The sequence below is a fragment of the Atractosteus spatula genome, chromosome 2 (genome assembly GCF_055471065.1).
Source record: "Atractosteus spatula isolate fAtrSpa1 chromosome 2, fAtrSpa1.hap1, whole genome shotgun sequence".
In the NCBI taxonomy this organism is placed as follows: Eukaryota; Metazoa; Chordata; class Actinopteri; order Semionotiformes; family Lepisosteidae; genus Atractosteus; species Atractosteus spatula.
The window spans coordinates 49580693-49598369 of NC_142707.1; the positions used below are offsets into that span (position 1 = coordinate 49580693).

General features: G+C 53.5%; 1 protein-coding gene across 2 annotated transcripts; it reads left to right on the top strand.

The window, feature by feature from the left end:
• Window positions 1–5229: 5229 nt before the first annotated feature.
• Window positions 5230–16836, top strand: bpnt1 (bisphosphate nucleotidase 1). 2 transcript variants are annotated; one of them, XM_088940128.1, is made up of 9 exons: window positions 5230–5343; window positions 7431–7578; window positions 9605–9709; window positions 9939–10046; window positions 11207–11255; window positions 15335–15426; window positions 15584–15781; window positions 15929–16034; window positions 16113–16836. In XM_088940128.1, the coding sequence occupies exons 2-9, from the start codon at window positions 7462–7464 to the stop codon at window positions 16262–16264; spliced, it is 927 nt and encodes a 308-aa protein (XP_088796254.1). In that variant the 5' UTR covers window positions 5230–5343; window positions 7431–7461; the 3' UTR covers window positions 16265–16836. The 2 variants fall into 2 exon arrangements, with proteins under 2 accessions (XP_088796254.1, XP_088796248.1); XM_088940122.1 differs by having other exon boundaries at window positions 5275–5343; window positions 7451–7578.
• Window positions 16837–17677: the final 841 nt, after the last annotated feature.

Sequence of the window (17677 nt, forward strand, 5' to 3'; positions counted from 1 at the left end):
GTGCTGGTGTGCTCTCTTCATGTAGAGTGTGATCTGGCTGTGGTCAGAGAGAGGAGTTTGTGGCCTGACAGTGAAGGCACTGATACAGGAGGGGTCCAGGTCGGTGATGGTGTAGTCCACCACACTGCTGCCCAGAGCTGGGCTGTAGGTGGACCTGTCTAGAGAGTCCCCTCTAGTCCTGCCGTTGACGATGTACAGGCCCAGCCCTTGACAGAGCTGCAGCAGCTCGCGCCCGGTGCTGTTGACCGTGGTGTCATGGCTGCACCTGTGTGAGGTGACCGGTGTGTGGTACAGAGGGGATTGTCTGAATACGTGAGTGTTTCCCTGTGTGCTGGTGAAGTCTGCCAGTGTGCCTGTTCGTGCGTTGAGGTCACCACAGAGCAGCACGTTTCCCTGGCCCTGGAAGTGACTGATCTCTGTGTGGAGACTAGGAAGAATTCCCTCACTGTAGTAAGGAGTTCTGTAGGGGGATGTAACCTGCACTCAATCTCCCATCTCCCCCTGTCTTTCCTCTCTCTTTCAGCACTGTTCCTCTCACTCTCCTGTCTCCTAGTTTAGCTCTCCCATCTCCCCTCGCTCTCCTGTTTCTCCTCCTGTCTCCCAGAGTTGCTCTGGTGGCCATCTTTGGTCAGCCAACAACTGACTTGTATAAGTGGAGAGTCAGGTATGCAGGTAACCAGAGCTATAATTAACTGTAATTAATGACTAATGAAATCTCACTGACACACAGGGGTGACACTCTGGGGTATATCACTCTGACACCCTGTGACACACTGGGGTATATCACACTGACACTCTGTGACATACTGTAACATATATGCACTCTTTACCACAGTAAGAAGCAACTGTAAGCAGAACTACATTTATTACAGAGATACTGAAAATCATTCTAGACTGTAAATTGATTTCTCTGTATGCAACTGCTCTCTAAAAAGTATAATTACCGTATGCTTATTGCTTAATGTGCTGGGCTGGACGTTACTGTAAATGCTTTGTCAATAGTGATGAAACCTTAATATCTGAATTGAGATCTGTTATAATTGCATTTAACTTTATTTTGAGGGTTGCAGATCTTTTTGTTAGTCAAACAGTGAGACACTGTGGCAAAAAGTACACACACAGAGACACAGTGTAATACAGAGAAACACAGAGTGTTTGTGTGCTTAGTGTGTAATCTACATAGAGTATCTGTGTCTCCATCTCTGAGGCCTGTGTGCTGATCCCTGTGTTGCACTGTGTATATACTGTACACATTTTTGTATTTTCTGGTGTATCAACACTTGAGGGATTCAGAGACACTGAGGACACTGTGGACACTGTGGATGAGATTCAGAGACACTGAGGACACTGTGGAGGGATTCAGAGACACTGAGGATACTGTGGATGAGATACAGAGACACTGAGGGCTCTGTGGATGAGATTCAGAGACGCTGAGGACACTGTGGAGGGATTCAGAGACACTGAGGATACTGTGGATGAGATTCAGAGACACTGAAGGCTCTGTGGATGAGATTCAGAGACACTAAGGACACTGGATGAGATTCAGAGACACTGAGGATACTGTGGATGGGATTCAGAGACACTGAGGACACTGGACGGGATTCAGAAACACTGAGGACACTGTGGATGAGATTCAGAGACACTGAGGATACTGTGGATGGGATTCAGAGACACTGAGGACACTGTGGAGGGATTCAGAGACACTGAGGATACTGTGGATGAGATTCAGAGACACTGAGACACTGTGGATGGATTCAGAGATGTTGAGGGCTCTGTGAGGTGGATTCATAGTTATTGAGAGCTCTGTGGATGAGATTTAGAGACACTGAGGGCTCTGTGGATACGATTCAGAGATGTTTAGGGCTCTGGATGGATTCAAAGATGTTGAGGGCTCTGTGGATGGAAACAGAGATGATGAGGGCTCTTTGACATAGCTTCAGAGATGATGAGGGCTCTTAGGCTCTTAGATGATGAGGGCTCTGGACGGGATTCAGAGACACTGAGGACACTGTGGAGGGATTCAGAGACACTGAGGACACTGGATGAGATTCAGAGACACTGAGGACACTGTGGAGGGATTCAGAGACACTGAGACACTGTAGATGGATTCAGAGATGTTTAGGGTCAATAGATGGATTCAGAGATTTTGAGGGCTCTGTATATGGCTTCAGAGATATTGAGGGCTCTGTGAGATGGATTCATAGTTATTTAGGGCTCTGTGGATGAGATTCAGAGATGTTGAGGGCTCTATGAATGGATTCAGAGATATTGAGAGCTCTGTGGATGGGATTCAGAGATGTTGAGGGCTCTGTGAATGAGATTCAGATACACTAAGGACACTGGATGAGATTCAGAGACGCTGAGGGCTCTGTGGATGAGATTCAGATACACTAAGGACACTGGATGAGATTCAGAGACGCTGAGGGCTCTGTGGACGGGATTCAGAGACACTGAAGGCTCTGTGGATGAGATTCAGAGACACTAAGGACACTGGATGAGATTCAGAGACACTGAGGACACTGTGGAGGGATTCAGAGACACAGGATACTGTGGGTGAGATTCAGAGACACTGAGGACACTGGATGAGATTCAGAGACACTGAGGATACTGTGGATGGGATTGAGAGACACTGAGGACACTGTGGAGGGATTCAGAGACACTGAGACACTGTAGATGGATTCAGAGATGTTTAGGGTCAATAGATGGATTCAGAGATTTTGAGGGCTCTGTATATGGCTTCAGAGATATTGAGGGCTCTGTGAGATGGATTCATAGTTATTGAGGGCTCTGTGGATGAGATTCAGAGATGTTGAGGGCTCTGTGGATGAGATTTAGACACTGGGGGCTCTGTGGATAGGATTATGAGATGTTTAGGGCTCTGGATGGATTCAAAGATGTTGAGGGCTCTGTGGATGGAATCAGAGATAATGAGGGCTCTGTGACATAGCTTCAGAGATGATGAAGGCTCTTAGGGATGAGATTCAGAGACACTGAGGGCTCTGTGAGATGGATTCAGAGACACTGAGGGCTTTGTGAGATGGGACAGTCAGTTGGACTCAGACTGGCTGTACAGGTTTCTCAAGCTCCATTTCTACATCCTGCAGACCGCAGGCTGAACAAACAGGAAGCAGGAGTCACCACTCCTGACCACAGAGTTTCTCAAGTCCAGCTCTGTCTTCACCATCAACACAGTGACAAATCACATCACAGGAAAGACATATTGTGCCACACAGTGACAGCCCTCTGACTGCTGCTCCCAGATACTCATGTCACCGACAGATTGAGCTGAACCACCTTCAGCTACGAGGTGCATGGTCATTTGCCCCACACAGCCACCACTCTTGGTATAAAGGAACCCATTCTGAATTCAGCATTCAATCTGAGTGGTACTGTACATTTACAGTATAGAATGATCGGGATTTTCTACAATGTTTCACACAGTGGTGCTCAGTTAAGAGTTGTTTGTGTTACTGTACAGTTTAACATTCAGAAGCTGTCTAACAATAACAATATATATGTTGTCTCATAAAAGCAAAATGTTATGGACATATTTTTTAACCCACTTTCTTACAGTCAGCATATGCTCAGTACTATGTTGATGGACTGTGACACCTGACGATGATGACCTGATATTGACTTTTTAAACATTTGACTCTAAGCTGCTCCTGACTCCACACACAGGCAACAGTACACACTGTCTACAGCAGAGACACAGCTCTGAGCTGCTGACTGACTGCACACACAGGAGACACACTGTCTCCAGCAGAGACACAGCTCTGTGCTGCTCCTGACTGCACACACAGGAGACACACTGTCTCCAGCAGAGACACAGCTCTGAGCTGCTCCTGACTGCACACACAGGAGACACACTGTCTCCAGCAGAGACACAGCTCTGAGCTGCTCCTGACTGCACACACAGGAGACACACTGTCTACAGCAGAGACACAGCGCTGACCTGCTACTGACTGCACACACAGGAGACACACTGTCTCCAGCAGAGACACAGCTCTGAGCTGCTCCTGACTGCACACACAGGAGACACACTGTCTACAGCAGAGACACAGCGCTGACCTGCTCCTGACTGCACACACAGGAGACACACTGTCTACAGCAGAGACACAGCTCTGAGCTGCTCCTGACTGCACACACAGGAGACACACTGTCTACAGCAGAGACACAGCTCTGAGCTGCTCCTGACTGCACACACAGGAGACACACTGTCTCCAGCAGAGACACAGCTCTGAGCTGCTCCTGACTGCACACACAGGAGACACACTGTCTCCAGCAGAGACACAGCTCTGAGCTGCTCCTGACTGCACACACAGGAGACACACTGTCTACAGCAGAACACAGCTCTGAGCTGCTTCTGACTGCACACACAGGAGACACACTGTCTACAGCAGAGACACAGCGCTGACCTGCTCCTGACTGCACACACAGGAGACACACTGTCTCCAGCAGAGACACAGCTCTGAGCTGCTCCTGACTGCACACACAGGAGACACACTGTCTCCAGCAGACACACAGCTCTGAGCTGCTCCTGACTGCACACACAGGGGACACACTGTCTACAGCAGAGACACAGCTCTGAGCTGCTCCTGACTGCACACACAGGAGACACACTGTCTCCAGCAGAGACACAGCTCTGAGCTGCTCCTGACTGCACACATAGGAGACACACTGTCTACAGCAGAGACACAGCACTGACCTGCTACTGACTGCACACACAGGAGACACACTGTCTACAGCAGAGACACAGCTCTGAGCTGCTCCTGACTGCACACACAGGAGACACACTGTCTACAGCAGAGACACAGGAGAGTGATATTTAAAAGTGAGAACAGGTGGCACTTGTTCACACAACGGGTTGTGGAAGTATGGAACGGTTTACTCTACTGTGTTGTTGAAGCCGATACCCTGCTTCATCCCAGAAACGGATGGGTGAGAGGGATCGATTAATTTCCCAATACAGAAAGGCTAGATGATCCGAATAGTCTTCTTGGATTGTAACAAATTTTGTTTTTATGCTGTCCCATGTACGGGATATTGTTTTTTTTATTTTTAAGGCAATTGTAACAAACACTAAGACTCGATGTCCGTCGAAAATAGAAATATGCAGTACCGACAGCTGCTGCGGGATTTGCAGTGACACTTTTAACATTAGGACCCGGAGAAGTGACGGGAAGCTGGTGTGTGATTGCGCAGTCCCCTTCGGTACAGTTTCCGGCTGGGAACTAAGACTGTGGCTTTGAGTGCCGCTCCCGGCACTAACAGCCCGGACTCTCCCGGATCAGCATTGATCGGCTCCCTCTGTCAAGTCTGTAACTGCAGTCGGCAAACTCGGTGAGTTTTCCTTATTCACACCCACAGGACAGCGCGATTACTGTGGGATAGCGCGGTGTCACGGTGAAATAGATACACTGCAGTGCCGTAGCAGTGTGATAAGGTGTTGAGCAGGTCCGGTGGACCTGAAGGCAGCAGGTGTTGACCTGTTACCTCCGGGCGGAGCGCACGCCGGGCGGCCCTCTCGGCAGTGGTCACTGCTCCTGGTGCCCAGCTGCCCGGGATGGCCAGCGAGAAGCTCCGTGGCTACAGCGCACCTGTCCGTCAGCACGGTGACCGCGAGTGAGTCCAGCGTCCAGAGTCCGTCCGTTTTCAGATACTAAATACAGTCGTCAGTCCGACACAACTACGCACACAGTGCTGGACCTGTAAAAGTACAGGAAACACCTCAAGAAATTTACGTGGTCTATCTTGATTTGCTTAAAAGTTTCTAAAATGCATAAACTGATTTTAAAATAAAATGTAAAATAACTCAGCTGTCTGAAGTGTCTGGAGGGTCTGAGGAGGTCCAGGCAGTGTGAACACAGTCTGGGTTAAACCGGGTCTCTGCGCTGTGCCGACAGGTCGGGTCAGGGCTTCTGGAGGGCGAGGAGTGTTCTGCACTGGACTTGCTGAGCTCTCTGTTACAGATCTGGTGTGATTATTTAACTCATGGCACGCTTGTAGTTCTAACGAGGCTCTGGGGTGTTTATAGGCGACTGTACCTTTAACGATGGGAATGATTCGAGTAATTGGCTGTAAGGACCGGAGAAAACATGCCGTATGCGTGTTAGAAAGCTAATCGTTTGCTGAACAATTCAGAAGAGATCAGTCCCTCCAGGTGTCTGAGAGCTATGGTCACTGAAGACACAAGGCTGACAGTAGTCGAGTGTCACAGGAGTCAGAGACAAGTCTGACAGAACCCCGGGAATGAAGCCCGATCTCATGCTCACCAGGCGGATTAGATCAGAACTTGCAGTGATGCTGAAATATCTGACTGTGACCCCCTGTCGTTCTCAACTCACCTGTCTGAACAGGATTATTTCTGTTTCTTCTGAAACTTTTAACAGATAGTTTAGGAAATGGGTTGGTGGGAGACATTTCAGATCTAAATGGTGGTCTATGCCAACAGTGTGCGTGAAATGAAAAAAGAAACTAATTTCTAATGTAGTCAGGAGCAGCTCAGAGCTGTGTGTCTGTGGGGTTCCAGTGACGGACACACACACACACCATTGAGAAACAGGAGGTGCTGTGGTTAGTGTGTAATCATCACTGTACTGTGATTGCAAATTACCGATTTCACCACAATAGATTTAAACCTCACACCCAAGGTCACTATACTGTCTGCTAGCTCTGTGCAGTGTCCCTGTATTGCGGTGTCAGCTCTGTGCAGTGTCCTGTACTGTGGTGCCAGCTCTGTGCAGTGTCCCTGTACTGTTGTGCCAGCTCTGTGCAGTGTCCTGTACTGTGGTGCCAGCTCTGTGCAGTGTCCCTGTACTGTGGTGCCAGCTCTGTGCAGTGTCCCTGTACTGTGGTGTCAGCTCTAGGGAGTGTCCCTGTACTGCGGTGCTAGCTCTGTGCAGTGTCCCTGTATTGCGGTGTCAGCTCTGTGCAGTGTCCCTGTACTGTGGTGCCAGCTCTGTGCAGTGTCCTGTACTGCGGTGTCAGCTCTGGGGAGTGTCCCTGTACTGTGGTGCCAGCTCTGTGCAGTGTCCTGTACTGCGGTGTCAGCTCTGTGCAGTGTCCTGTGCTGCGGTGCCAGCTCTGTGCAGTGTCCTGTGCTGCGGTGTCAGCTCTGTGCAGTGTCCCTGTGCTGCGGTGTCAGCTCTGTGCAGTGTCCTGTGCTGCGGTGCCAGCTCTGTGCAGTGTCCCTGTACTGTGGTGTCAGCTCTGTGCAGTGTCCTGTACTGAGGTGTCAGCTCTGTGCAGTGTCCTGTACTGTGGTGCCAGCTCTGTGCAGTGTCCCTGTACGGCGGTGCCAGCTCTGTGCAGTGTCCCTGTACTGCGGTGCCAGCTCTGTGCAGTGTCCTAAACTGTGGTGCCAGCTCTGTACAGTGTCCCTGTGTACTGCTGAAGATGATCTTTCCTCCTGCCGCCCTCCTCTCCAGCTGACCTGGCTGTCTCTCAGTGTGTCTCAGGATGGCGTCCAGTCCGGCAGTGATGCGGGTGGTGGCCTCGGCCTTCATGGTGGCGGAGAGAGCCGGCAGCATCGTGCGCAAGGTGCTGCACAGCGGAGATCTGGGCATCGTGGAGAAGGTGAGAGAGAGAGGACACAGGCCGTCACAGCTGTCAGAGCCCGCGTGTTTTGGAGCCCGCGGTACATGACACACGTGTGTTCCCACTCTCATTGTTAATGGACTCCCATTTAGCTTTGGTAAACCTGGAAACTTTTAAAATCTCCTGAATTTAATTCGATCTCTCAATCTCCTCTGTTCTCAACAACAGTACAAATTGTCGGTATTCTACTGTCCTCCAAGACCAGCAATCATTGTTGCTGTTCTCTGAACTCTTTCTGGTATTATCATTTTCATGGTATGATGACCAAAACTGGACACGGTGCTCTAAATGAGGTTATTGTATTCTAGTGTGTTGTAGCGGTAGAGGATCACTGGATCACTGCTCTGTCACCAAGCTTTTAGTTTGAGGTTCAGTTGCTTCTCCACATTGTCTTGATGAGGACACATCAGCATCCCCACGAAGACTCATGTCTCTTGTCGTGTGTACCATCCCGCTGCTCCTGTCTGTATCTTCCTCCTTCCTGTGTGGATCACTTTCCAGCGATCGTGCAGAGAAACTCGATCTGTGACGTTGTCAGGCAGGAGCTGTGTGATGGGACAGAGGTGGAGAACCTCAAACATCGTGTGTGTGTGTGTGTGTGTGTGTGTGTGTGTGTACGTGCCTGACACAGTGACATCACCAAAGGCACCTGCTTCCTGTGTGGTCATTCCAGCCCAGACAAGAAGCGGATTGTATCCGTGCCAATGGCTCTGATCACAGCTGCAACCCGGGCAAACAAATGAACCTGGCTGCAGTCGTGTTATCTCCTGAATTCTGACAAACCGGTGAAACAAGACCTTCCCTTCCGAAATCCAAGTCAGCTGTGTCCTAAGATGTTCTTTCATTTACAGCAGGTTGCAGTAAGGCTGTTAATCAGGGCTCAGTGTCCCTGTAGAGCTCAGAGAGATTTGGGAGGGGAGGAATGGGAGAGTGACAGGGAAGGAGGGAAGAGAAAGGGAGGAAGGGATTTGGGAGGAGGGAAAGGGAGAGGGAGGAAGGGATTTGGGAGGGGGGAATGGGAGAGGGAAGGGGAGATTTGGGAGCGGGGAATGGGAGAAGGAAGGAGGGATTTGGGAAGGGGGAATGGGAGAAGGAAGGAGGGATTTGAGAAGGGGGAATGGGAGAGGGAACCAGGGATTTGGGAAGGGGGAATGGGAGAGAGAAGAAGGGATTTGGGAGGAGGAATGGGAGAGGGAAGGAGGGATTTGGGAAGGGGGAATGGGAGAGGGAAGAAGGGATTTGGGAGGGGGAATGGGAGAGGGAAGAAGGGATTTAGGATGGTCTTTGGTGTGGAAAAAATTGAATTGTATATCTTCTGTCTAAATTCCACAAAATGAAAGTATTTGTTACAATTGTATTGGTAAGTTGTTAGCATTGTAGCCTTACAGTGCTGGAGCCCTGGATTCAGTTCCTGGGTGCTGTCTGTGTGGAGTTTGTATGTTCTCCCTGTGTTTGCATGGGTTTCCTCCTGCAGTCCAAAGACATGCTGGCTTCAGGTAGAAGTGGCCCTGGTGTGACTGTGTGTGAGTGTGTGCCCTGTGTCTCCTGCCTTGCTTGCCAGCACAGGCTCGGTCTCCCCACACACCCCGTACTGGATAAAACACTTTCAAGATGGGAGAATGGATCATTTTATCAACTGGATGGATATCTTTGTTTTCTTTCTCCCCATGTCTGTGTTATGTGCCTTGATCCTTTACTTAGGATTTATCATTGTTAATTGTGTGTTTTAGTCATTGTAGCTAATCTTTAGCTGTTGTCCTGCCAGACTGGGGCAGTTAGCTGTTGTCCTGCCTCCTGTCAGACTGGGGCAGGTAGCTGCTGTCCTGTCAGACTGGGGCAGGTAGCTGCTGTCCTGTCAGACTGGGGCAGGTAGCTGCTGTCCTATCAGACTGGGGCAGGTAGCTGCTGTCCTGTCAGACTGGGGCAGGTAGCTGCTGTCCTGCTTTGAAAATCCTGTTATGTGCGGACTGATCAGACAGCTGTGCTCCTGCTGTTGTCCTCTCAGACTGGGGCCAGTGACCTGCAGACTCAGGCTGATCGACTGGTTCAGAAGAGTATCGTCGCCTCGCTGTCTCGTAGTTTCCCCACCATCACCATCATCGGAGAGGAGGTCAGTCCGTCTGTCTATTAGTGTATTAATGTATTCGTTTTTCATCACTCTCTGTATGAGTCTCTGCTGGTCCGATCTCTGTCTCCCAGTGACTGATCTCTCTGCCTCACCTCTGTCTGATCAGCCAAATGACTTCAGAGTAATAGTGATTCCAGATTAATCTGGTGAAGGTTTGACGTGTAGAATCAGATAAAACCATAAAACTCTGCCTCTCTCTCCATCTGTCCAGGATCTTCTTCCTGAGGAGGTGGAGGAGGACCTGATTGAGAGCAGGCAGTCTGAGGAGGTCCTGAAGAAACACTGTCCTGCAGAGTACAGCGGCCTGAGAGAGGAGGAGGTGAGAGTGAGAGACCCTGGCTTAGAACAGTGTGCTGTAGAGTACAGCAGTGTGAGAGAGTGAGAGAGGGGAACAGTGTGCTGTAGAGTACAGCAGTGTGAGAGTGAGAGAGGGGAACAGTGTGCTGTAGAGTACAGCAGTGTGAGAGAGTGAGAGAGGGGAACAGTGTGCTGTAGAGTACAGCAGTGTGACAGAGTGAGAGAGGGGAACAGTGTGCTGTAGAGTACAGCAGTGTGACAGAGTGAGAGAGGGGAACAGTGTGCTGTAGAGTACAGCAGTGTGAGAGAGTTAGAGAGGGGAACAGTGTGCTGTAGAGTTCAGCAGTGTGACAGAGTGAGAGAGGGGAACAGTGTGCTGTAGAGTACAGCAGTGTGAGAGAGTGAGAGAGGGGAACAGTGTGCTGTAGAGTACAGCAGTGTGAGAGAGTGAGAGAGGGGAACAGTGTGCTGTAGAGTACAGCAGTGTGAGAGAGTGAGAGAGGGGAACAGTGTGCTGTAGAGTACAGCAGTGTGAGAGAGTGAGAGAGGGGACCAGTGTGCTGTAGAGTTCAGCAGTGTGACAGAGTGAGAGAGGGGAACAGTGTGCTGTAGAGTACAGCAGTGTGACAGAGTGAGAGAGGGGAACAGTGTGCTGTAGAGTACAGCAGTGAGAGAGGGGAACAGTGTGCTGTAGAGTTCAGCAGTGTGACAGAGTGAGAGAGGGGAACAGTGTGCTGTAGAGTACAGCAGTGTGAGAGAGTGAGAGAGGGGAACAGTGTGCTGTAGAGTACAGCAGTGTGAGAGTGAGAGAGGGGAACAGTGTGCTGTAGAGTACAGCAGTGTGAGAGAGTGAGAGAGGGGAACAGTGTGCTGTAGAGTACAGCAGTGTGAGAGAGTGAGAGAGGGGAACAGTGTGCTGTAGAGTACAGCAGTGTGAGAGAGTGAGAGAGGGGAACAGTGTGCTGTAGAGTTCAGCAGTGTGAGAGTGAGAGAGGGGAACAGTGTGCTGTAGAGTTCAGCAGTGTGAGAGAGTGAGAGAGGGGAACAGTGTGCTGTAGAGTTCAGCAGTGTGAGAGAGTGAGAGAGGGGAACAGTGTGCTGTAGAGTTCAGCAGTGTGAGAGTGAGAGAGGGGAACAGTGTGCTGTAGAGTTCAGCAGTTTCACTCCAGTTCTCTCTCTCAGCTGGTGGTGTGGGTCGATCCTCTGGACGGCACCAAGGAGTACACTGAGGGTAAGTTGGATCCATCAGCTCTTATTTATATAGCGCCTCTCCTGGAGAGCACAGTATTCATCATCGCCCACTGCGCCTGGTTTCTGCGAGACAGGTGTGCTGCACGTGCTGTGAACTCCTGTCTGAGCTGGTGAAAGATCCAGTCTGTCTGCATGTCAGCAGTGGAATAGTGACGTTCAGGCATGACTGGGGCTGAAAGCCTGTGTCTGGGGGAGCCCTGGTGGGAGTGAAGACTGGGGTCTGTGATTGGGGTGCTGGGATCTCCTCGCTGTCTCCTCCAGTCCCTGCTGTGCTGCAGTGAGCTCTAGTGCTGTGATCAGAGCCCAGGTCAGGGGGGGAGAGAGGACACTGTGCCCCCTTGTCTCAACACACACAATAAGAGCACAGCTGTCTCTACAACCTGGAAGCACAGCAGTACACAACAATACACACCCGTTCTGTACAACCTGGAAACACAGCAATACACAACACTACACACCCTTTCTCTACAACCTGGAAACACAGCAATACACAACACTACACACCCGTTCTCTACAACCTGGAAACACAGCAGTACACAACACTACACACCCGTTCTCTACAACCTGGAAACACAGCAATACACAACACTACACACCCTTTCTCTACAACCTGGAAACACAGCAATACACAACACTACACACCCGTTCTCTACAACCTGGAAACACAGCAGTACACAACACTACACACCCGTTCTCTACAACCTGGAAACACAGCAATACACAACACTACACACCCGTTCCCTACAACCTGGAAACACAGCAATACACAACACTACACACCCGTTCTCTACAACCTGGAAACACAGCAATACACACCGTTTCTCTACAACCTGGAAACACAACAATACACAATACTAGACTACACTTGACAAGCCTTAGAGTGGGAGGAGCAGAGTGCCTACAGTCCGGATGAGAAGGGTTCGAGCAGGGTGGGTGCAGTTGGGGTGAGAAGGGTTCGAGCAGGGTGGGTGCAGTCCGGGTGAGAAGGGTTCGAGCAGGGTGGGTGCAGTTGGGGTGAGAAGGGTTCGAGCAGGGTGGGTGCAGTTGGGGTGAGAAGGGTTCGAGCAGGGTGGGTGCAGTCCGGGTGAGAAGGGTTCGAGCAGGGTGGGTGCAGTCGGGATGAGAAGGGTTCGAGCAGGGTGGGTGCAGTCCGGGTGAGAAGGGTTCGAGCAGGGTGGGTGCAGTTGGGGTGAGAAGGGTTCGAGCAGGGTGGGTGCAGTCCGGGTGAGAAGGGTTCGAGCAGGGTGGGTGCAGTCGGGGTGAGAAGGGTTCGAGCAGGGTGGGTGCAGTTGGGGTGAGAAGGGTTCGAGCAGGGTGGGTGCAGTCGGGGTGAGAAGGGTTCGAGCAGGGTGGGTGCAGTCGGGGTGAGAAGGGTTCGAGCAGGGTGGGTGCAGTCTGGATGAGAAGGGTTCGAGCAGGGTGGGTGCAGTCCGGGTGAGAAGGGTTCGAGCAGGGTGGGTGCAGTGGGGGTGAGAAGGGTTCGAGCAGGGTGGGTGCAGTGGGGGTGAGAAGGGTTCGAGCAGGGTGGGTGCAGTTGGGGTGAGAAGGGTTCGAGCAGGGTGCCTACAGTGCGGGTGAGAAGGGTTCCAGCAGGGTGGGTGCAGTCGGGATGAGAAGGGTTCGAGCAGGGTGGGTGCAGTCGGGGTGAGAAGGGTTCGAGCAGGGTGGGTGCAGTCCGGGTGAGAAGGGTTCGAGCAGGGTGGGTGCAGTCGGGGTGAGAAGGGTTCGAGCAGGGTGGGTGCAGTCCGGGTGAGAAGGGTTCGAGCAGGGTGGGTGCAGTCCGGGTGAGAAGGGTTCGAGCAGGGTGGGTGCAGTCGGGGTGAGAAGGGTTCGAGCAGGGTGGGTGCAGTCGGGATGAGAAGGGTTCGAGCAGGGTGCCTACAGTGCGGGTGAGAAGGGTTCGAGCAGGGTGCCTACAGTGCGGGTGAGAAGGGTTCGAGCAGGGTGGGTGCAGTCGGGATGAGAAGGGTTCGAGCAGGGTGCCTACAGTGCGGGTGAGAAGGGTTCGAGCAGGGTGGGTGCAGTCGGGATGAGAAGGGTTCGAGCAGGGTGGGTGCAGTCCGGGTGAGAAGGGTTCGAGCAGGGTGGGTGCAGTCCAGGTGAGAAGGGTTCGAGCAGGGTGGGTGTAGTTGGGGTGAGAAGGGTTCGAGCAGGGTAGGTGCAGTCGGGATGAGAAGGGTTCGAGCAGGGTGGGTGCAGTCCGGGTGAGAAGGGTTCGAGCAGGGTGGGTGCAGTCCGGGTGAGAAGGGTTCGAGCAGGGTGGGTGCAGTCGGGATGAGAAGGGTTCGAGCAGGGTGGGTGCAGTCCGGGTGAGAAGGGTTCGAGCAGGGTGGGTGCAGTCCAGGTGAGAAGGGTTCGAGCAGGGTGGGTGTAGTTGGGGTGAGAAGGGTTCGAGCAGGGTAGGTGCAGTCGGGATGAGAAGGGTTCGAGCAGGGTGGGTGCAGTCCGGGTGAGAAGGGTTCGAGCAGGGTGGGTGCAGTCCGGGTGAGAAGGGTTCGAGCAGGGTGGGTGCAGTCCGGGTGAGAAGGGTTCGAGCAGGGTGGGTGCAGTCCGGGTGAGAAGGGTTCGAGCAGGGTGGGTGCAGTTGGGGTGAGAAGGGTTCGAGCAGGGTGCCTACAGTGCGGGTGAGAAGGGTTCGAGCAGGGTGGGTGCAGTCGGGATGAGAAGGGTTCGAGCAGGGTGGGTGCAGTCCGGGTGAGAAGGGTTCGAGCAGGGTGGGTGCAGTCGGGATGAGAAGGGTTCGAGCAGGGTAGGTGCAGTCCGGGTGAGAAGGGTTCGAGCAGGGTGGGTGCAGTGGGGGTGAGAAGGGTTCGAGCAGGGTGGGTGCAGTTGGGGTGAGAAGGGTTCGAGCAGGGTGCCTACAGTGCGGGTGAGAAGGGTTCCAGCAGGGTGGGTGCAGTCGGGATGAGAAGGGTTCGAGCAGGGTGGGTGCAGTCGGGGTGAGAAGGGTTCGAGCAGGGTGGGTGCAGTCCGGGTGAGAAGGGTTCGAGCAGGGTGGGTGCAGTCCGGGTGAGAAGGGTTCGAGCAGGGTGGGTGCAGTCGGGATGAGAAGGGTTCGAGCAGGGTGGGTGCAGTCGGGGTGAGAAGGGTTCGAGCAGGGTGGGTGCAGTCCGGGTGAGAAGGGTTCGAGCAGGGTGGGTGCAGTCCGGGTGAGAAGGGTTCGAGCAGGGTGGGTGCAGTCGGGATGAGAAGGGTTCGAGCAGGGTGCCTACAGTGCGGGTGAGAAGGGTTCGAGCAGGGTGGGTGCAGTCGGGATGAGAAGGGTTCGAGCAGGGTGGGTGCAGTCCGGGTGAGAAGGGTTCGAGCAGGGTGGGTGCAGTCCGGGTGAGAAGGGTTCGAGCAGGGTGGGTGTAGTCGGGGTGAGAAGGGTTCGAGCAGGGTAGGTGCAGTCGGGATGAGAAGGGTTCGAGCAGGGTGGGTGCAGTCCGGGTGAGAAGGGTTCGAGCAGGGTGGGTGCAGTCCGGGTGAGAAGGGTTCGAGCAGGGTGGGTGCAGTCCGGGTGAGAAGGGTTCGAGCAGGGTGGGTGCAGTCGGGATGAGAAGGGTTCGAGCAGGGTGGGTGCAGTCCGGGTGAGAAGGGTTCGAGCAGGGTGGGTGCAGTCCGGGTGAGAAGGGTTCGAGCAGGGTGGGTGCAGTCCAGGTGAGAAGGGTTCGAGCAGGGTGGGTGCAGTCCAGGTGAGAAGGGTTCGAGCAGGGTGGGTGTAGTTGGGGTGAGAAGGGTTCGAGCAGGGTAGGTGCAGTCCGGGTGAGAAGGGTTCGAGCAGGGTGGGTGCAGTCCGGGTGAGAAGGGTTCGAGCAGGGTGGGTGCAGTCCAGGTGAGAAGGGTTCGAGCAGGGTGGGTGTAGTTGGGGTGAGAAGGGTTCGAGCAGGGTAGGTGCAGTCGGGATGAGAAGGGTTCGAGCAGGGTGGGTGCAGTCCGGGTGAGAAGGGTTCGAGCAGGGTGGGTGCAGTCCGGGTGAGAAGGGTTCGAGCAGGGTGGGTGCAGTTGGGGTGAGAAGGGTTCGAGCAGGGTGGGTGAGGGATCCTTCACTTGACATGATGATGTTACACTGTGTTCCAGGACTCCTGGATCACGTGACCGTGCTGATTGGTATTGCATACAATGGGACAGCCATCGCTGGAGTGATCAACCAGCCCTTCTACAACTATCAGGTACAGCAGCTGCTCTCGGGTCTCCAGATAGATACTCGCAGCGTTCCAGCCAGAGGAAGACGTACCCACCGGTCTCTCGCACTGTTACAGTGCTCTGCTGTGATCATCTCCTATCTCTTCCCCACCCTGATCCCCTTGCTATTCCTTCTCCCTGTAGCTGGGCCCAGGAGCTGCTCTCGGGCGGACACTGTGGGGCATGCTGGGATTGGGCTCTTTCGGTTTCCAGCTGCAGGAGGTGCCGGGAGGGCAGCGCATCATCACAACGACCCGTTCCCATAGCAACAAGCTGGTGACGGAGTGTGTCCAAGCCATGCAGCCGCATGATGTGATCAGAGTGGGCGGGGCAGGAAACAAGGTGAGGTGCTGGGGGCGGAGCTCTACTTCCACTGTGGGCGGAGTCATGCCCCTCTCGTCCGGCCCCCTCTCTGAGCCCCTCCCTCCCCCTGACCTCTCTGAGTCTGGTGCCTGTGTGTAGAAGCCTCTTCTCCCTGCCTCTCTGCAGATTATCCAGCTGGTGGAGGGCAAGGCCTCTGCCTATGTGTTTGCCAGTCCGGGATGTAAGAAGTGGGACACCTGCGCCCCTGAGGCCATCCTGCACGCCGTGGGGGGTGAGACACGTCTGCTGTTTGCGTCTCCCTGGCCCTCGGCCCTCAGCTCGGTGCTGACCCCTCTCTCTCCCTCTGTAGGGAAGCTGACCGATATCCATGGCAAAGCTTATCGGTACGACCGCCACGTGAAGCACATGAATTCTACGGGGGTGCTGGCCACCCTGCAGAACCACGAGTACTACACCAGCCGTGTGCCGGAGGCTGTCAAGAAGGCACTGCTCTCTGACTGACCACTGTCACTGAGCCCTGGGGCCAACCCCTGACTGACCCCTTCTCCCCTGTGTGACCGCTGTCACTGAGCCCTGGGCCGAACCCTGACCCCTTCTCCCCTGACTGACCACTGTCACTTCACTGAGCCCTGGGCCTGACCCCTGACCCCTTCTCCCCTGACTGACCACTGTCACTGAGCCCTGGGCCCAACCCCTGACTGACCCCTTCTCCCCTGTGTGACCGCTGTCACTGAGCCCTGGGCCCTACCCCTGACCGACCACTGTCACTGAGCCCTGGGCCTGACCCCTGACCCCTTCTCCCTTGACTGACCGCTGTCACTGAGCCCTGGGCCGAACCCTGACCCCTCCACCCCCGTCTGGTCCCCTGGTGCCCCTGGCTCGAGGCAGAATGTGTCTGCAGGACCTGTACCCCTTTCCTGACTGAGAAAAGTCCCTTATTCTCATCCTCCTTCACAGCAACAGAAGACACTGTGACTTTATGATAAATTATTATGATAATTTCATATGCACCTTCTGCCTGCTCTCGCTGATTGAACTTTTATATGTTAATAAAGGACCAAATTTGTTTACAGGAATAATTCATGTTTTTTGTTTCAGGATTTGTTTCATTGCTTTTGCCACTTGCTGAATAAAAGTTTCGCAGTAAAGTTGCTCAATAGTAATAGCTGGAGACAAGCTGTCACACTCCCCCTACAGGACAGAGCAGTGGAGTGACTGTATCTCCCCCCCCTACAGGACAGAGCAGTGGAGTGACTATCTCTCCCCCCTACAGGACAGAGCAGTGGGGTGACTATCTCTCCCCCCTACAGGACAGAGCAGTGGAGTGACTATCTCTCCCCCCTACAGGACAGAGCAGTGGGGTGACTGTATCTCTCCCCCTACAGGACAGAGCAGTGGGGTGACTATCTCTCTCCCCTACAGGACAGAGCAGTGGGGTGACTGTATCTCTCCCCCTACAGGACAGAGCAGTGGAGTGACTATCTCTCCCCCCTACAGGACAGAGCAGTGGAGTGACTATCTCTCCCCCCTACAGGACAGAGCAGTGGGGTGACTGTATCTCTCCCCCTACAGGACAGAGCAGTGGGGTGACTATCTCTCTCCCCTACAGGACAGAGCAGTGGGGTGACTGTATCTCCCCCCCCCTACAGGACAGAGCAGTGGAGTGACTATCTCTCCCCCCTACAGGACAGAGCAGTGGGGTGACTCTATCTCTCCCCCTACAGGACAGAGCAGTGGAGTGACTATCTCTCCCCCCTACAGGACAGAGCAGTGGAGTGACTATCTCTCTCCCCTACAGGACAGAGCAGTGGGGTGACTGTATCTCCCCCCCCCTACAGGACAGAGCAGTGGAGTGACTATCTCTCCCCCCTACAGGACAGAGCAGTGGGGTGACTGTATCTCCCCCCCCCTACA